The following is a 19,652-nucleotide window of genomic DNA, read 5'->3' as shown; positions in this document are numbered from 1 at the left end:
ACAGATCTGCGGCTCTGATAGGAATCCTGCCTGAACTACAGAATGTAATCAGGGATATTGAAATAAATACATAAAAGTGGTTTCTGAACTTGAAGCAAGCTGACTCTGCTGGGGGCTCCTGCCCTTAGTTTTGTGTCAATCTTCTTGTCCACAGAGGATGAGGAGGAGCAACACTAAAGCAGAGGTACCCAGGGTCACTGAACGAGATACCTGGGGTGGGGGGAACAGCCAGTAGGAAGCAGGGCTGTCTTTCGATTCTAATGTAACCCTGTGCTCCACTTCCGGTCAGCGGCGGCACTTTCCGGAAGTCCCTACCACTCAGCCTTTCCCAATTACCACAAGATGAGCATGTTACAGTCGAGGATGGCCAAGTGCTGAGAAGCCTGGGTGAGACAGACAAAGTCTGTGTTCACACGTGACAAGTACAGTCCCCCCTTTTAGCAGTTGGAATCTAGGGATGGTGACGATATGTATGAAACCCTGCTGGTATCATTCCACCCAGTATCTTACAGGCAGATGCCTCCTGTCCTACGGTTTCTTAGGAAACCTGTGACATGAACGATCTAAGCCAACATTTATTCTGGAACCACCAACATATCCCTTTAAAAGAACACATCTAACGCTACCTAGAAAAACAAAAGCTAATAAAAACAAGTAGTCTCCATAGGATATTTTCTTTTTCGTGATTTTAAATGACTTAAAAAAAAAAACCCAGAAGGTTAAGAATCCTATATGAACTGTTCACAAAGAAGTTATTTAGCTTGCCTGGAACTCAGTTTCCTTAATAGCAAAAATGTAAACAGTAACTAACATTCATGACCTTTTAGGGTGACTGTGAGAACAAGTGGAGCAAGGCATACCAGGAGGCCTGCGGAGAGGGAGGGCTCAGGGAGGACTAGCTGCTGTGTTCCTCAGCCTGTTTTTACTATCACTGGTCCTGGAGGGTGAATGCAGGGCCTCCTGAAAACTCCCAGCTCACAGTCCGCCTCTGAGCTCCACCCCGCGGCCCTGGAACGTTGTGATTTATCCTTCACCAGATGCAATTTGCTCAAAGGCAATCATCCCAAGAGATGGGATTAAGACAGAAGAAACTGAGTTTTCCAGCCCACTTCCAGCTCTTGGCAGGCTTGGGTATAACAGGGAAATCGCTGTGCTCCCAGGGAGATAAGAAAACAGCCCTAATAATTGGCTGGGCTATTTCTCCTTTGGAGAAATTGCCCAGTCATTTAGAAATGTGCGCTGTCCTATAAACGTGAGTGATGGAACTGATAATCTTGCCCTTCCTCTCCAGAGGGAAGCCTGGGCGTACCTGATGAGGATTCCAGTCGCTGTCAAAGATGACCACCGTGTCCGCGGCCTGAAGATTTAAACCCAGGCCCCCGGCTCGTGTGCTCAGCAAGAAAATGAAATACTGGGACCCAGGTTCATTGAATTTCTTCAGCAAGGCAGCACGATCCTCAGACTTGGTGGTGCCTGAGGGGGTAAGAAAAATAAATTTGCCAATTAACTCCAGTCCAGAAAAGGCAGAAAACGAGACAAAAATGCCTGCTTCCTTGAGAAATACACCCACAGTTCTCTTAAGCACTGGTGAGGTAATGGTTGGGGTTTGTGTAGTTTGGGAAGGAACTGGAAGTATGTTTGCAATTAGAATAAAAAAAAAGATAGAAAGGAAGAGAATGTTTAACATTTCTGACCAGACACCTCTGCAACTCCACAAATTCTAGAACATTCTAACTCTAACATCTAATGAAAACAATCCCTGGACTTATGTTTGGACTTAGAAATAACAGATAATTTAAAAGCCACCCGTGTATATACATGTATACTCACATGCTTGCAAACAGTGACTTTAACGGCGCAAAGCAACTTTTCTGAGAGGAATTAGAACAAGGAACGAAGACTTAACTTATCCCAAAAGAATCAAAGCAAAAAGAAATCTGTTCTCTGCTGCCTGAGCATTTGGGTTGGTACTGAGGACAGGATGGCAAAGCCATCCAAGTGAGGGGCTGTTTCCATTCTGAAGAACCAGAGGCACAGTCTCTAAAAGTGAGCCTCCGTGTTTCTGAGGCTAACTCACAACAGGGAGTTCTGAAGAGCGCACTAGGCAGAGACCACCAATCCCCGTGTGGCCCTCACTTGTGGGCACACGTGTGCTCCACTCTAACCGTCTGTACCAGATTTACCCAGCCTCTTCATAAAACACACGGTGGAAGGGACAGCACCAAACGTCGCCACTGTTCCACCTGCATGTATTTTCGCTAGGGAAGTGCTGATGCTGGCCTCTGAACAGGCTGATGGGGAAAATCTAAGCACGTTACATGATACTCCCTGGCTGGCTGCTGTACAAATGTTTCTCCTATGCGATTTTTTTTTTTTACGATGAAAATATACCACAATTTATTTCAGAGGCTTAAAACATTTAACTGACTCCAGCCAAAAGAATCAAGTTACCCACTCGGGTCAAGTTCCTAAACACGGGAGATCTGTTTTTCACATTTAGTAAAACTAATGAGCATCCTCAGGAGGGAAGAGAATCGATCCCCCAAATACAACGAGTGGGGATTAGGGGCTATGGTCCGGGGCTCTCCTCCTGCAACAAAGCAATGCCCTTTAGACTAGTCTTACTTTCTAAAATTTGACGTTGTGTTTGGTGAACTGCTCAGATCCTTCCAGGGGGAACTGCAGGAACCTAGACTTGGGGGAGGAGTGGTTGTATTGAGTGGGACTCAACTGCCAAATGCCCCCCCACATCCCCCCCCCACGCCACCCAGAACTGTCTTGATGAGATCAGAGCAAACCACTTCTCTGTCTGTGATGCTAACGGAAGACATGTTTGTTTTGAAGTCGGCCTCCTCTACGCTGCCTTTCCAGTTAGTCTTCTACACGGAAAGAAAATGCTGGCTTCTCTCTGACGGTTTTAGAGGCCCCTGTCTGTTACTAATTGGCGAGTTTGCTATGTGCCCTCACAAAACAGCCTAAGTTCATGATCAAAGTATGTGGTACAGCAAAGCCGGCTACCTTGCGACTAGGGCACCAAAAGCATAAGGGAAGAGCTGGGGTCCATCATCTCCTGGAGAGGCATGTTCCCAGGGACCCACAGACGTCCCATTAGGCCCCACTTCTTACAGGTTCAACCATGCCCCAGGAAAGACTTCGTGGGGAGGAAATATTTAACACACAGGACTTTGCGAGGAAATCGAAGATCTAAACTAGAGTTCTGATCCCTCCAAAACCGGAGAATTCTATATGAAAACCACACCCACCCTTTAGTTAGGGGCAGTAGGGATTGAACCCAGGACCTTGCACACGGAAGATTAGCATTCTGTTGCTAACCGACTTGTCCTAAAAAACTCCTAAACTGATACTTAATCTCCCACACAGAGTTCAGCTTGAGAAGACTGTAACACTTGAAGCTTATTCCAGGCATGTTCTGTGTCTTGAAATATACTCGTACGTAAGCAATGCCAGTTGCAGCATTAGATTACTCGTAGGGAACCATCAGTCACATGTCTGTCCTCTGCCTTAAAGTGAAAAGCCAAGCAAACAAACAAACAAAACTCTGTCCAAAACGGCGAGAGGAGAAAGGACGGCATTGGTGGATCCTTAGCAGCCAGACACAGAAACTGGCACTTGGGTGCTCTGAGGTGACAAACCTTCAACAGTTTTCATCATTGAAAATTTATCTGGTAAAGATTAAGTCTTAAGATCAGAATAGAACCAACTGGGAAACATGCCTCCCTAGGATGAAATAAACTCAAGGGTAAAACAAGCACTGAAAAAAATCACAGTGTCAAAATTCTTTAGTCGAAGGAGTCCTCGGGCTCTCCACCAGAGACCCCGGGCAAACAGATCAAGTATGTATCTTCTGAGTGTTTGAACTGAAAAAAAAAAAAAAAACCCTGGAGATTTGACATATTATTTAAAAAAAAAACAATAAAAAATATTCAATCACTTTTCATGTAAAGCTACAGGGCTGCCTATGAGAAGATCCGGAATTTCCTGGCTTGTCACCTCCATTGGTAGACACCGGCCCAGGACCTCTGCTGCTCACCAGCAACCTCTTGGGCATTGCTGGGGGAGTCTCAGATTGCCCTGCAAGAGTTCATCCAAAGGCAAGCGCTCTCTACTGCAGGTGCACGGGACTTAAAGTGCTCGGCAGCAGTGTCTATTTCATGGTGAGTCTTTCTGATGTAGGACATGACCCCCGTTGCAGGAACACAATTAACAGCAAGGGGCCATTGTGTTGAAAACTACAGAATCTGCCAGAAGGAACACATTGCCAGACTGTCGTGATGGCTAGTTTCTCACTGAGTTTTGGCTGTCTTAGGAAATTTCGTCTTCTGGATTAAACTTCGCCATTTGCACTGACAAAGGAAAAAAAAAATCATTTCCCACGACAACAAAACAAGAGCACAGTAGCTAAATCTGTCTGCTGTGCAATCGCCATCTTCACAGAAAAATATTTGCTTAGCTTTCAGTGAGAGGCTTTTTCCTCCTGAAACCAAAGTTAAGGTGTCAAATTTGGTAATGAAAACCTGAAGACGTTTTATGACCCAGATGACAGGGTGGTGTGGGGAGCAGCTGGGTGGCTGAATCCCGACATAGCCATCTCTACAATGATCTCCACTTCCAAACCGAGTGCCTGCTGTCTGGAGCGGAGAGAGCCCGTCTAGGCATCATGGTCCCCGTGTACCACCTTTACACACCCTCTTCTCTCCAGAAAGCAGTTCCTGTTGCCCTAGCTCCCAGCTGTGTGGCCACGTTCAGAATCCTTGTTAGAATTCTGCTGATGGACAAGCTAGCTGGATTTCAGAGGTCTCCACTGGGCATGCTCAAACCAAGCATTTTTTGGAACTAGATAATCCCAGTTAAAAACTGGTTTGACAGCTCAGCTTTGTGTTTGAGTCTTCTAAACGGAGATTGTAATGACAGGCACAAAAGACACTTACTTGGTGAGAAAATTAACAACGCCAGGGAAGTGTTTTCCCTTTTATCCTGCATGTAGCCTTACATAGCCTTACATTAACTGTTATGACTATTATTATTCATAACAACAACAACAACAACAACAACAACAACCAAACAGTTGAAGAGGCAAGCAAACACCAGCAAGACTGGAAATCACTTTTTGCCGCTTAAAAAAAATAAGATGTTTTTTCTTTCTCTATCGAACTTTCTGATGTTAGATGTTGTATGTGTTACACTTTGCCTGTGTGCATGTATATCACATGTGTGCAATGCCCCTGGAGGTCAGAAGAGGGCACTGTAATCCTTGGCACTAGAGTTACAGATGGTTGTGAGCTGCTGTGGGTGCTGGGAAATATGTGTTGGTGTGTCAGGGGGATAAACTGCAGATCATGTCAGTGATGTGAAGGGCATCGGAAGACATACACTCTGCCTCTAGCAAACCCACGTCCAGCCTTCAGGCCCATTCCACAGTGTTATTCCTTGTGATCGGCGCTCAGGGCCCACGGCCCCTTTGTTTCCAGTAGTGTGGTTTGAGGCTGATGCCTCCTGCACTCACCATCGAGGCGCAGGTAAAGGAAGTTCCGAAAAGCAAAGTAATCCTCCATGATGGTCATGAGTGACGTCATCTGGCAGAAAAGCAGCACGCGGTGGTTAGTCGCTCTCAATTTGGGCAGAATACGATCAAGTAGCTCAAACTTTCCCGAGGCCCGATACAGCTCAGCCCTGAACCCAAAAACGCAAAACAAGAAGGCAGTATTACTGCTGTCTTCTTGAGAGATCCAGAAGTGCTTAGCTCTTCAGATAGAGCCTTGCACATAGCAAACATTCAGTAAGCAACCATGGATGGAAGGGTGGATGAACAAATGGATATCAGCTCCAAAGCCATGCGAGCATTTAGAGGGGGACACATTGTCCGTACAGAACCCATGAAGGGTATGATGTGCATGCCACATATATGGCATGCGCCACAAAGAGAAGGGAACCCTTCCGCATCTCTAAGATTCCTCATGGTGTGCCGTCAAGTTAATTTAGGACACGCACGATTCATTCAAATGCTTCCTGAACACCTACTGGGCACCAACACAATGTGGGCAGGCACACAGTGATAAAATGTATAACTATACGCTGTGGTCAGGACTATAAAGAAATGCAGCAAGTGACAACGAGAACTCAGAGTGTGCTAACCCCTGGCAGATCCTTTCAGAAACAAAGTCTTCCCAAAGCACAGCCATGCCCATGCATTTCGGTCTGTCTGATTCCCTCCTACACTAGTCATATCAAGAGGTATGGCAGACCTTATGGCCCGCAAAACTAAGAATATTTCCTATCTATCTCTTTACTGATACAGTTTGCCAGGCGTTGACTTGGAGGGCATGAGGTCAGTGACTTCCCTGGAGAGAGAACAATTGAGCTAAAACCTGAAATAATGAGTGGAGAGAGAGCTAAGTGAGAAATGAGGGCATGCAGAGAGAGAGGGAAAAGCCTGGGCATGGGCTCCGGAGCGGGCAGGAGCCCAGGGAGCCTCACAAACTGGTACCAAGTACTGGTGAGTGTAACTCAAGCGTAAGTGAGGCAAGGAGAGGGGGGAACCTCAGGACAGAGCTGGGTGATGGGGATGGAGCAGGGACTGGGGAGTCCCTTGTGGACTGTTTTGGTTTTCAATGCAATGGGCCATGAAGATGCTCTGCAAACAGGAGGAAGACCTGGAGTAGCCTGTTTCACAGAGCTGCTGTGGGCACCTATATGAGAGGACTGGGGAGGGACAGGGCTGGAACTGTCTGAAGCAGTCACCCATGCACACGCAGTCAACAACACTGAAAACACACCACTGGGGGGGGCAGGATCTACGTCATGGTACATCTTCACATTTGTCTTCCCCCCTGCTTCCCCCCCCCCCCCCCCCCCCCCCCCCCCCCCCCCCTCTGGCCATGCTGGCAGAAGCAGGAGTGGCCTTAAGGCCCAGAGGACAATTGAAGCCAAGGACTGAGGAGAGCCGGTTGGCCCTAATCCCTCCCGGTAGGATCCAGTTCCTGCTGACCCTGCCTGACTCTGGGATTCATTTCTCCTGGGGTGAGACGGGACACATTCTGTGGAGAGTCCACTTCGCTGTCTCTCTGCTGTAAGGTGTGGCTCTGTCCTACGTCCATGCGCACAACAACAAAAAGTCTTCCTTAGATTATACTCCAAAAACTGACTATAAAACTCTGATCATCCACCCATGGCAGGCGAGACTTTTGTTCATGCATGCAAGTGCTGAGCATCCACAGGAAATTGGTAGGGAAAAACCAACTCTTCAAGCACAAGTTACACTTGTGTATGGTTAGCAGTCACCACACTCGGACTCCAACAATGTTTTCAGAGCGTGAAGGCACTGGTAAGTCTCTCCCAGGAGACCCACGTCCTTTGAATAGACAATTGCTTAGGGCACGCGGAAATAGACGCAGGTAAAGTACAAGGGAATTGTGCTTAGCAACTTCTGTTCCTCTGCAGGGGAGCAAGGAGGGCTAAGGCAACCGGATGCTACAGAAAGACTTTAGGTAAGGCCAATAACAATGCATCTTGAAAGAGGGGGGAAAAAAAAGAGGATTTACCCATTGATGACCCCATTGGAGTAGCCCAGGTGTTCAGCAAAGGATTCCTTGAAAAGAGAGAAGAAATTGATTTTAATATGTAATCATTAACTTCTTGGTTTCTCTAGTATGCTTAAAGCTTAGTCAAAGCAAATCAAATGATCCCCGAAGAACAAATCAGAGACTCACATCTCTGAGATCCCTTTCTGGCCCATCGAAGAGTGAGGACATGCATTGGCCGGGAGCTGAACCTGGAGCTGTTGCTGGGGATCCACCCACAAGCTCACAGTTCAAGCTAAAAGAAGGGTGTAGTGGGTATTAGCTCGCCCATGACCTTGGGCTATCTGGGTGCTTCTTGTCTGCCTATGAAGGAGGGAGAGTGGTAGCGCTCTCCTGGGTGGTGAAGACCGAGTCAGGCGGCGGGAAGAAGTGTGTGATCGGTCCCCAGCTTTCCAAGGACTCTGCAACTGGCTTTACCATATCCTGTATTCATGAACGTATTGCCCCCTTTCAAGTCTTAATAAATCCTTGACACCCCTTAACATATTTACGCATGGATTTCTCTTAACCGCAGAGTTTAATACAAACCAGTCACAACTACCATGTAAGCATAAGAATAACACACACACACACACACACACACACACATGCCATAGAAATAACGGCCATTACGTAACATTCACTGACATCACCCCCGGCCCTGCCCTCCCTTTCCTCTTTACAAACAAAGCCCTAACCACACTAGACCAGTGGTTCTCAACCTTCCTAATGCTGCGGACCCTTAATCTGATTCCACACATAGGCTAGGAGCTTTTAGACCAATGTAGGCTACACAAAGAGACCCCCTGCTCAAAATAAAACACAATTTTTATTTCTCAAGTTTGAAGGTCCCCAGGGAGCTAACTCCAGTCCCAAAACTGGGGTTACGGAATTATTTGGTATCAATACACAGTGTGTGGAAAACAAAACAGAACATTGGCAAATATGCACAGCATCTTGAGCCCATAACAGCCAAAGAGTCTGTGGTTGTTTCAGTGTAATTGGCCCCCGTAATCTGGCAGTGACAGTGGAAAACAGAAAGCTGGTGAGGATGTAATTGAACAGGGAGGGCATGTTCCAGCCCCAGCAAACAGCAGAACTTGGCAGCTTCGGCTATGAGGTTCTGGCTTTCAAGCTAAGGATAGCAATGGAAATTGCCTCCACACCTAAGGAACACCCCTAGGGCCAAGCATGTGTCAGGGGTGTCCCTGAATGGAGGCCTAGGAGAGAGGCCATTGTGTGAAGCTGTGATGCTGAAGCCTGGATCACCTTGGAAAACCCAAGATGTTGGTAATGCCGGAGTCATGGAATACCTGCTGAGGAGAGCTGCTAACAGGGAGTAGAACCAGCCCAGGAGGAAGAAGTGTGTTTCTGTCAACAAGCTGAGCAATGGTGGGGATTTAAAGAGTGCTCTGACTTCAGACATGGATTTCAGAGTTCAGAGTTTGTCCAGGCAGTTTTTGGTCTTGCTTTGATTCAGTATTTTCTTTCTAGTCCCCTCCCCTGTGTTTTGGAATTGTAATGTATGCTCTGTGCTATTATATGTTGGAAGCATGTGACTTTTAAAAAAAATATTTATTTATTTATTATGTATACAATGTTCTGTCTGTGTGTATGCCTGCACGCCAGAAGAGGGTGCCAGATCTCATTACAGATGGTTGTGATCTACAATGTGGTTGCTGGGAATTGAACTTAGGACCTTTGGAAGAGCAGGCAATGCTCTTAACCGCTGAGCCATCTCTCCAGCCCCAGCATGTGACTTTTTTAGACACTAAGAAGCTAGAGCTAATGGGCCAAGCAGTGATTTAATTAGAAATTGTTTCTTATACTGCCCTGCTCTCTATCCCAGCATACTCCAGTAGTAGCAAAAGGCACCTTCCATTTACTTAATGTGATTCTTATGAGCCACTTCATGTGTTCCAAACTAAGGAGACTGGAGAGAAGGCTCTCTCAGTTAAGAGCCTTGGCTGTTCTTTCAGAGGACCCAGGTTCTATTCCCGGCACCTGCGCAGTAGCTCACAAACATCTCTATCTCCAGTTCCAGGGAATCCAATGCCCTCTTTTGGCTTCCACGAGCACCAGGCACATAAGTGATGCACAGATCAACATGCAGGAAAAGCACTCATATATACAAATTAAAAAAAAAAAAGTAACTTTCAAAGTTGACCCACCCACCAGGCCTAGAATCTGTTTCTCTCAGTACAAAGGTAGAAGACAGTTTAGAGGGTCAAGACTTGCCTACCCAGTCACACTGACAAAGCAGCCTGTGACTGGGTCTCACTGCTGCTCAGGGGTATATAGACTGTATATCTAAACACCTACAGCTTGTCCGTAGGACTTTTTAAAGTGCTCTTACAGTTCAAATTCTGCTCAGATCTGTAAACACACCCCCTCCTTATCCTGAAGCTCTGCCTCAACTGTGCCGTGTAATGCTTGACGGACGTGGTCTCCTGTGCCCAGACACCCTATGGCATCTAGATGCTCTGTCATGTCCATGGATACTGCCCCTTATATTCATAAATATTTTCATCTGCATTCCCAGATGTCCTCTCTGTCACAGGTACATACCCCTATATCCATGTCATACCTAGGGTTATTACTGCTGTGATGAAACACCATGACCAATAGCAACTTGGGGAGCAGAGAGTTTATTTAGCTTACACATCGTGAATCACAGCCCACTGGGGGAAGGCAAGAAAAGAACTCGAACAGGGAAAAGGCCTGGAGGCAGCAGTTGATGCAGAGGTTATGGAGGGGTGCTGCTTACTAGCCTGATACTCATGACTCTATCAACATGTTTTCTTTTAGTATTCAGGAACACCAGCCCAGAATGTTTCTGCACACAATAGGCTGGACCCTTTCCCATCAACCATTAATTTAAAAAATGCTCTATAGGCTTACCTATAACCGGATATTCAAGAAGCATTTTCTCGATTGAGGTTCCCTCCTCTCAGATGACTACAGATTGTGACAAGACGACATAAAACTAGCTATCACAGTCTAAAAATACTCTGTTTAGTAATCAGATACTCCTGTGTCTATGGACACTCTCTGAATGTACAGATATTCTCCCTTCTATCACACCCCTCCTTAGGTCAATTCTTCCCTTATATATGTTCTCCGTGTCTGTGAATGCTATCTTTGTATCTGAGGATGTTACCCCTAGGATCATGGATGCACTCCTTACACCTATGAATAGCCTCCTCTGCCCACAGGTATTCTCCTGGTATCTACAGGTGGTCTCCTATGTGTAAGAATTCTATCACTATGATCAAAAATGCTCTCCTAATGTCTCTGGGAGGTCTCTTTTTGTCCATAGATGCTCTGTGCCTATGGATAGCTCCCTATGCCCATAGGTGATCTTCTTATGTCTATGAACACTCCCCCTCCCCTGTCTATGGATGCTCTCCCTACACCCATGGATGTTCTATGTCCCAAAATGCTTTCTCATATGTCCACAGACACTCCCCCATCTACGGGAGGATCTTCTTCCTTCCCTGTGGGTTCTCCCTCTTACATCTACAGATGCTCTTTCCTAAGAACTTGAAGGCCACAATTTGTGTCCCATTTCACCCATTCAGCCAGCTGGGATGGGCCTCTAATACAGGGAGGGGTAGTAAGAAAGCATCAACTGACCCAACATGCGTGACCACCAAAACATACTGGCGGTAGAGGACATTCAAAGCTAAGACTATTTCAACTCATTTTGTCCTGCAATTCAGCTTTGATTTTCTGGAAGGTTCTGTCAGTTGTTTAAATAGAGTATAGCCCTACAGTGCTTTTCCTCTCGGCCATTTCTTCTGTTTAATTTGTAGTAGGCAGTGGCCCATGTGGTGTCAATGGTCTCAGGTACCTGTGGTTCTGCAGATGATGAAGGTGGCTTCTTTGTACTTCTGCTCAAGCCAACTGTCCCACTAGAGTGAGCCTTGTCAATGAAGGAATCTCATCCACATAGAGCAAACAGGGTACAAAATGCCCTATGATCTATTTTTTATTTATTTATTTTTTTATTTTTTGGTTTTTCGAGACAGGGTTTCTCTGTGGCTTTGGAGCCTGTCCTGGAACTAGCTCCGTAGACCAGGCTGGTCTCGAACTCACAGAGATCTGCCTGCCTCTGCCTCCCGAATACTGGGATTAAAGGCGTGCGCCACCACCGCCTGGCAATGCCCTATGATCTAAAAACAGTGTTCTAGCGTTGGAACAAAGCAACCATCTGCATCATCATGATGGAAACCAGGTAGGAAAAAAATAGCAATCTATGTATGCCACGGGCTAAAGCCAGCATCTCTCCCAAGGATAATATTTCACGAACATCTTTCTCTTCAATATCTATAAACACATTATTTAAGCGTTTCTCCCAGCACCCTTCAGAGGGAGCTGGCTGCATCTGTCATTATCTTCAATTTCAGAACTCCAACAGTAACAAGGTAATTCACAGCATTAACCCAAATCCACACAGTGAGCTGATGCTCCCGACATTTCCTCATGACTCTAAACTCTTTATATCTGGAATTATAAAATTCCAGATACTCAGGAAGTCAGTGCCAAAGTGGACCTGCACCCAGGAAACAGGCCCATTAACTCTGCCAGAAAAGTCAGAAAAATGCTGGCTGAACATCCCCACATAAGCTTTACACATATTTGGAGGAGGGGTGTCTGCCTTTTTAACCAGCACAGTAAGTCTCAAAGTACAAGATCCAGACTCACCTCAATGTGCTGAAACATATATGGGTGGTTGCATATCTTCCTCAGCTGCATGATAGTGTTCATAAGTGTCTTGGCTCCTCCTTTCCCCTGAGCAAAAAAATGCAATGGAAAGAATGGAAATAATTAGTCATTGATCAAGTATTTCCAATTTTTTAAAACTAAGCTTCAAGACCAAGGGTGTACCTTACTGGTGGAGCCTGTCCTGCTTATGAAAGGTCTGGGTACAAGTCTAGTACTGTAGAAAGGCGGGGGGGGGGGCACTGAGACTGATTAGATAGCTTGCAGAAAGAACACAGGCGCCCTACGTCATCTGTTTACTACTTACACACCTTGAGCCCAGAGTCCTGATGTTATTTAGCCATTTCTGGGTCAGACATAGCATCGCCTTTGTGATTAACTCATCCTACAGAAAAGTAAATCTCACAAAATTAATTCAAGTCGATGGCTTTGTGTCAGGTCTGCCCATAGGTGTTACAGAATACTTGATTACAATATAAAGATGTGTCTCTGCCTAAGGCACCTTCTGATTGTTTAATAAAGACCTAAATGGCCAATAGCTAGGCAAGAGAGATAGGCAGGACTTCCAGGCAGAGAGAAGAAACTCAAGATGAATCTAGGCATGTGGAAGACACCAGCCAGACATGGAATGAGTCAGGCACACAGAATGGGACAGAGGCAAAAGCCATATGGTAGAATGTAAATTAATAAAAAAAAATGGGTTAATTTTAAGAGTGTTGACAACAAGCCTAAGTTAAAGGCCAAGCTTTCATTATTATTTAATAAGTCTCCATATCATCATATGGCTGGCTGGACAGAGAAAGAATAATAGGATTACACATAGGATTATACATAGGATTCTGGCAGACCACACACAAAGGATGTTAGAGAGAGAGAAACTGATTTTAACATGTCCTAAAACATCACCCAATACTGGGCTGCTTCTGTTTTCTGCTGAGCTATCATGAGCAGTGTGAAATCTCTGATAACAGGAACACTAGCCAGGCAAGGCCCTCTTTTGCCCCACCCCAAAGGAATTAGCAGGGCAGTGATGGCACCGGCAGCCACTATTGCCACCCCAAAGACCCAGTGCTTTACAGGAACAAGCCACTATTCGCAGGAAGGCTCCCTGGAAAAGCTCAAGGCCACGGCCATGAGAATACAAGAAGACACAGGGCAGTACCCCAGTCTCCCCGCATTTGCAACACACCTTCTTATCCTTCTCAGAGCCGTCTGTGAGGAGGATCCCCTTGGCCTGCATGTGACGATACAGAATCTTCTGCAGAGCTGACATGTCGCATTTGATCACATACTCAACCTGGGGACAGAGCAGGACATGGATAAGCACAGGAGGGAAAGGGGCTGTTGGACGATGGCAGTGGAGATGACCAGTCCTGGAAGAACAGAGGAGATGGGACAAGGCCACAGAGCAGATCAGAGTCCTCAAGTTCAAAAGCACTGTGATAATGCTAAGATGTATACAAGGTTGCATGGAGAAAACGTAAGGTCCCAATTCCTAGAGGTTCTTGATCTCATATTTGAGGCAGGGCTTCAATAAAGAAGCCCTAGATTATTATTATTTAACATTTATTGTGTTACAATAAAATGTTCATTACAATGTACTTTTAATATTTGTCCTGCTTCTTGGTCCTGCATACTTCCAGATGATCTGAACAGTATCAGGAAAATGAGTGACTGTCTCCAAACCCGATGGTTTTCTTTGTTAAACATCTTTAAATGGCTCCATGCGACCACCTCAGCACTTGTCTCCTAGGGAGATTTATAACAGACCTAGGCTGACTGTCATTAACCTCTACTCTAGAGAAAGGAGAGGACACACCACTGTGAAGACAAGAGGGGCAGAGGAATTAACTCACAGCAGGACACAACCTCCACAACTTCGTGGCTGCCTAAAGCAGGGCAGGGCGTCCTGGGTGTCCAGTTGTGATAAGTAAGTCTTGTTTTCTGCAGCTAAAAGGATTCCCATGCCCACGGTCTAACTACCACACTCTTGCAAGTCTTTAGTGTACTCTGAGGGCAGAAAACAAGACTAATTTATAGGGCTCTTTTTCCATAGTCCCAGGAATACAAACGCGCAAATTTCAAAGCAAATGCCAGATTACCACCTGGATACCTAAGAAGGCGATTGAGGGAAATCGGTCAACTGCCGGGTGTTTGATCAACTGTGTAAAAGTGATCAGGTTGTTCTCAGCTCTGAGGGCCAGAGAGAGGAGGTCACAGATGAAGAAGAGCTCGGCTGGAACTTTAAGAGGTGCCTGAGGCCCTGGAGGTACAACTGGTTGTCTCTTTACACTAGGCAACTACAGGGAGGCCTGCCTTTTTTTTTTCCCATGTAAGTGAGCTAAATGGGGTAACCCACCAGGCTGGTTAATAACCTTCTAGGTCAGAGAGGAAGCAAATCTTTAAATTTAACAGATCAGTACACACTCAGCATAGGCTTTGTGCTTGGCCTATCTGATCGTGTCTTCTAGTTAGTCTCCTTTTCTTTAAAAGCGTTCTGACGTTGTGCTGTCTTCCTGAGGTATAACTGACACAGGTTACACGTATTTAGTGGACCTAGGGTGATCTTTTCCTCTGCACATCCCCTGCAAAGGAATCACCACTATCCTATCTTTTCAAAAGTTTAACAAATTTAACAATGACAACATCAAGGGCCAATATTGATCTCTACGCAAAATGTGTGATGCGGCTCTTCTCACTCAATCCCTACAAAGTCTGCACGAGGTGGTCACATTTAGTCTCCTCATTTCATAGACAAAGAACCTGAGCATCCAGGAGGTTAAGTTCCTAGCTCAAAATATGTCTGCTCTTTCAGATTCACACCAAGGATGACCAACGAGAGTGGTTCACAGGCACGGTCTGGTGTAACCTCTCTGCTGCCTCATTCACACTTTCCTGAGTAAAGAAGACGCAGCCGATGCTTTCTAAAGGTGCACCAGGAGAGGGAAGATCCAGAGGCAAGCACAGAACTTTCCATCTGTCAGTCGGAGGTGGAGTTGTTCAGGAAGAGGAGGGAGGAGGGAGGCAGGCTGCTTGCTGTTACCATGGAGACAGGACGCCAAGCATCCGAACAGAGAGGAGACCCTCTAGAGCAGTGGTTCCCAACTTTCCTAATGTTGTGACCCTTTAATACAGTTCTTCATGCTGTGGTGATTTTTACCCCAACCATAAAGTTATTTTGTTACTTCATGATTGTAATTCTCCCGCTGTTAAGAATCGTAATGGAAATACTGGATAAGCAAGCAGGATATCTGATATGGGACTCCCAAGGGGGGTTGAGAAGCATACTTTGAGAACCACTGTTCTAAAGGGCGCCATAGCTGCTCTGGAGGGAAGACACCCACGGCTTCCTTCCTTCTGTCAACAAGAGGAAGAGGAGCCGGTGAGATCCAAGGACCGAACCTGTTGTCACAAGCTGCACACACGTGTTTTACCTTCCCTCCGGGAGTAGACCCTTAGCAATTACAGGTGATTTCATTTGCTCTTGCTCTTTTCTCTAAGCCTAGGTACCCATGATGCTAGGGACCCTATCTAAATCCTGTTGTACACAGATCGTCTCCCAGGGCCAATGAGATGGCACAGTGGGGAAAGGAGCCTGCCTCCAAGCCTGATTTGCAGGCAATGCCTGAGACCCACAGTCGAAGGAGAGAACCAACTCCTGAAACTTAACTGTGGGCCTCCACATGCACCATGACATGCGTGGACAACATTCCATCATATCACATGCACATGATGTGTACACTCGTCTACAAAATAAATAAATGTAATTAAAAAAAATTCTCCCAAGAGTCCTATCAATAAAAAAACAAATTCCTCCTCCAGGCTCCTCAAAGAAAATGGTACTGGACTCTGATGACAATACTCATCTTTCTAATAAGGATATGGATTTTCTTAAGAATTATTATATACATACTAATATCAACATCTCAAGATATGAGTTGGGGCCCATAGGACAGGGGGACAAAGTTAAAGACAGATGCTTTGCGTCCTTTTATAATGATGCCAGCAGGATGATATTTAGCAGTTTTTATCACTGTTCCAACCTGATTCCTCTATGTGCCGTTAGTGAAAACCCCATGAGGGATACAGGAGAAACAGCATGGCTTTCTTCCCACCGCTCTGCACTCACACTACCCCACATTTCCACCTCTGCTCCCTGGCATCTTCTGGGATCCGAGGGTGTTAGCCTAATTAAAACTCAGATCAGGGTTGGGGCTACAGCTCAGTTAGAGTAGATTCCCAGCATGTATGAGGCCCTGATTTCAATCCCCAACACTTTGAACAACAACAACAACAAAAAAATCAGATCACACAAAGACCACTTTTGAAGACTTGCTTGGAAGCCATCACAACAGCCTTCTGAACCTGAACACACAGGCAAGTAAGAATGACCAGATACTGAGCCGCTCTAGCGGGAGAATCCAACTGACGCCTCCCCTATGACCACCCAGGTCCAGGAGTGACTTTGTGATAGACAGACATAGCACCTGCTATCAGTGTCACCGTGCATGCTACATATCTATAGAGCATAATGTTTCTATTCTAAGAGAAACATAAGCATACATAGCTGCCCTAACATTATTTGGCACTACACTGGGAAGTAATAGGGCACCCTCTGCACACCTGTTGCTACTCCCTCGCATGGGCACTGGAGACCCCTGGTTGGGTGGGATTGCCTCCCACGGCCACACCAGTCCTCGGGGTGAGCCGATCTCAGGTCGACCACTCACATGGTAACTTCCATTTCTGGGGTAATACGTTTTATCTGTTCTGAGTGCAAGGGGATGCACAGAGGAAACAACTGACAGCAACAGACCGAGAAAAGAGACTGACTGAAGAATCCCAATCGTGGTGACGATCTCAGCGGGGTTGGGTCTGAGCTCACCCTCCCAAATGCAACGGCACCCAAGTTAAGAAGTCGGCGAAGAGTTCCTCTAAACACACAGGGACAAAGAGTGGAATTGGTGACTTCTGAAAAGGGTTGTCCCTTGCGAAGAGATACTCGACAGCTATTAAGACTGCGAAGAGGCACTGACTTCATGCACACACTACCCCCTGAGGATTCTGTGTTAGTGAATGACCCAATCAGTTCCCACAAGGAGCTGAACCCACTGATTATATTGTCTAAGATTCCCCCCATTGGCCATATTAATTCAGTAGACCTGAGCTTTCTTCAGAGCTCCTGCTGGTGAACTGCTCTTCATTTAAAATTTTCATTTCAAAAGGACAGACCATTAGAACAATGAAACTGGACCAGTGCGACAAAGCCGCATGTAGGGAACTGAGATATTTTTCAACAAACAATTCAATTAACAGAGGTCTCAGGTCCTTGAATCCATGCCATGAGAGAGGAAGGAAAGGCTGGGAATGATTAATTCCCCAGCTTTTATTTAATGAATACACAAGTTTTCCATTCACACAAAGCTTTTTCCTACATTCTACACAAATTATGTATAAAAATAAAACCAAGATTGACGTTAGCTGGTCCAAGTTCTGGTTAACTTCAGACACTGGACACGCACACATGCACACATAGAGATGCCACCGTACACACAGCCAGCTGCATCACTAGTCTTAAGACTATGATTCACAGAGGGAAAGAATCAACAGACGACCTCAATGGAAGTACAGAAGAAGAATCACATTTTCATTTAGCTCAAGTTGCTATGCACAATCCCTTTTCTTTGAACTGCTGTTCTTTCCCGAATGTAAGAAGTGGACTTTGCTGTAGGTAGGGGCCCAGTATATTCCCCCTGCTCATTAGGTGTCCCATCAGCCCATTATGAGAGCTGACTTTCCCCTGCAGCAGAGGTGCCTTTAGGGTCACCCACATATATATGTAGAGATACTCAACTCAACTCTGTTCAATATCAAGGAGATGGAATTAAAGGTGTAACTTCGTACCTATTAAAATCTTAAAACAAACAGGAATGACCCTCACAACATATCTGACAACACCAAGCACTGATGGGATTACATTTCGCCAGTAGGACCACCAAGCAGTTTAGGAAGGTACAGAGAACCCTGAGAACACATGGTTTTATAAGACCCTTAAAACCATTCATTAACCAAACAACACAGCAATCGTACTTCCGGATGTTCACTCAAGTGAAACAAGACTGTCACACGAAAGCCTGAATGCAGATGTGTACAGCTGCTCTGCTCAGATCGTCAGGGGCTGGAGAGATGGCTCAGCAGCTAGAACATTCACTGCTCTCACAGAGGACACAGGTCTGTTCCCAGCACCCAGACTGCACAGCTCACAAACACCTAGAACTCTAGCTCCAGAAAATCTGGAACACTCTTCTGGCCCCCATGAGTTCTTACATCATGGGTTACATATAGATTCATGTAGGGGAGTGCATACCCACCCACCTTAAAACAAAAACAAAAACAAAAACAACCCAATGTCCCTCAACAAAACCAAACCCAATCTAGGTAAGCACCACTACTTGGATGGCTTTCAAACACACTACATGGCCTGAAAGAACCCAGGCACAAACTGGCAGTCTTTAGGGATGGAGAACAGCTCAGGGCCACATGAGGGTGGGAAGGTGGTGACACGGGCTATTGTCCCCTGGGTACAAAAGAGAACTGGCACAGCTGTGCAAAGGAGAACAGGTTAGGTGAGGGGGCGGTTGTGCAGTCTGCTTCTTAACACAATGAAGTAGATGTTTGTTTAGACCTCAGAACTGCAAACTAAAAGGAGTACAGTTCTATAGAGAAAGTCTACTAGATGCAAGCTAAAATTAGGATTAAAACGCACTTTCTTGATCCTTCTTCATAAAAACACCGGCGAATAAAATAATATAGTGGATTTAGCTTTTTTTTTAAACTCGGGCCTTGCATATACAGTTTGCTGTAGGTTCTACCAAGTTGCCTCTGGTAAAGTGGTTGCCTTTAAAGACATGGATACCTAGAAAGATATCCACAGACAGTACCACACACAGAGCATTGCTATTACCCAGTGGTCAAGACCACAGGAAAGCAAAGGGAATGATCACTGCACTTGATTCCCAAGATGCATTCATCAACAAAGTAAAATACATACCTAGACTTTTACTAGGATACTCATAGTATAAGACTTTTATTTTCAATTTTTGTGACTATTAATGCAAAGGGATTAAGACATAAAATTCTCTCACAGCAAAACGATCAACTTTGCCCAGACAGATGGGCTTTACAATGGTCAGGATGTGCCAATCTATCCAGTAGTTGTTACCCCAAAAATTCACAACCAAAAAAAAACAAAAACAAAAACAAAAAAACCCAACCAAGTATCAAACCCCAATCAAGCTACCTTTCAGAGGATGGAACTTCAGGTGTAGATAGTTCCAGGTTAAGACCAGG

The 19,652-nt window shown here is 45.6% G+C and overlaps 1 protein-coding gene across 5 annotated transcripts in view; it reads right to left on the bottom strand.

The window, feature by feature from the left end:
• Positions 1–19,652, bottom strand: part of Smarca2 (SWI/SNF related, matrix associated, actin dependent regulator of chromatin, subfamily a, member 2) — a 164,168-nt gene that overhangs the window by 66,964 nt on the left and 77,552 nt on the right. For all 5 annotated transcript variants that reach the window (XM_050160511.1, XM_050160540.1, XM_050160534.1 and 2 more), the window contains exons 20-24: positions 13,492–13,599; positions 12,285–12,371; positions 7,560–7,606; positions 5,525–5,691; positions 1,310–1,473 (exon numbers count right to left, since the gene is read on the bottom strand). In XM_050160511.1, coding sequence (XP_050016468.1) covers positions 1,310–1,473; positions 5,525–5,691; positions 7,560–7,606; positions 12,285–12,371; positions 13,492–13,599 — 573 coding nt within the window. The remainder of the gene's footprint in view (positions 1–1,309; positions 1,474–5,524; positions 5,692–7,559; positions 7,607–12,284; positions 12,372–13,491; positions 13,600–19,652) is intronic.

This window comes from Alexandromys fortis, unplaced genomic scaffold, assembly GCF_014885135.2.
Source record: "Alexandromys fortis isolate MF-2015 unplaced genomic scaffold, M_Fortis_MF-2015_v1.1 scaffold_10, whole genome shotgun sequence".
Classification (NCBI taxonomy): Eukaryota; Metazoa; Chordata; class Mammalia; order Rodentia; family Cricetidae; genus Alexandromys; species Alexandromys fortis.
Note: the sequence above shows the minus strand (reverse complement) of the source record. Positions and strands in the feature narration are given on the sequence as shown.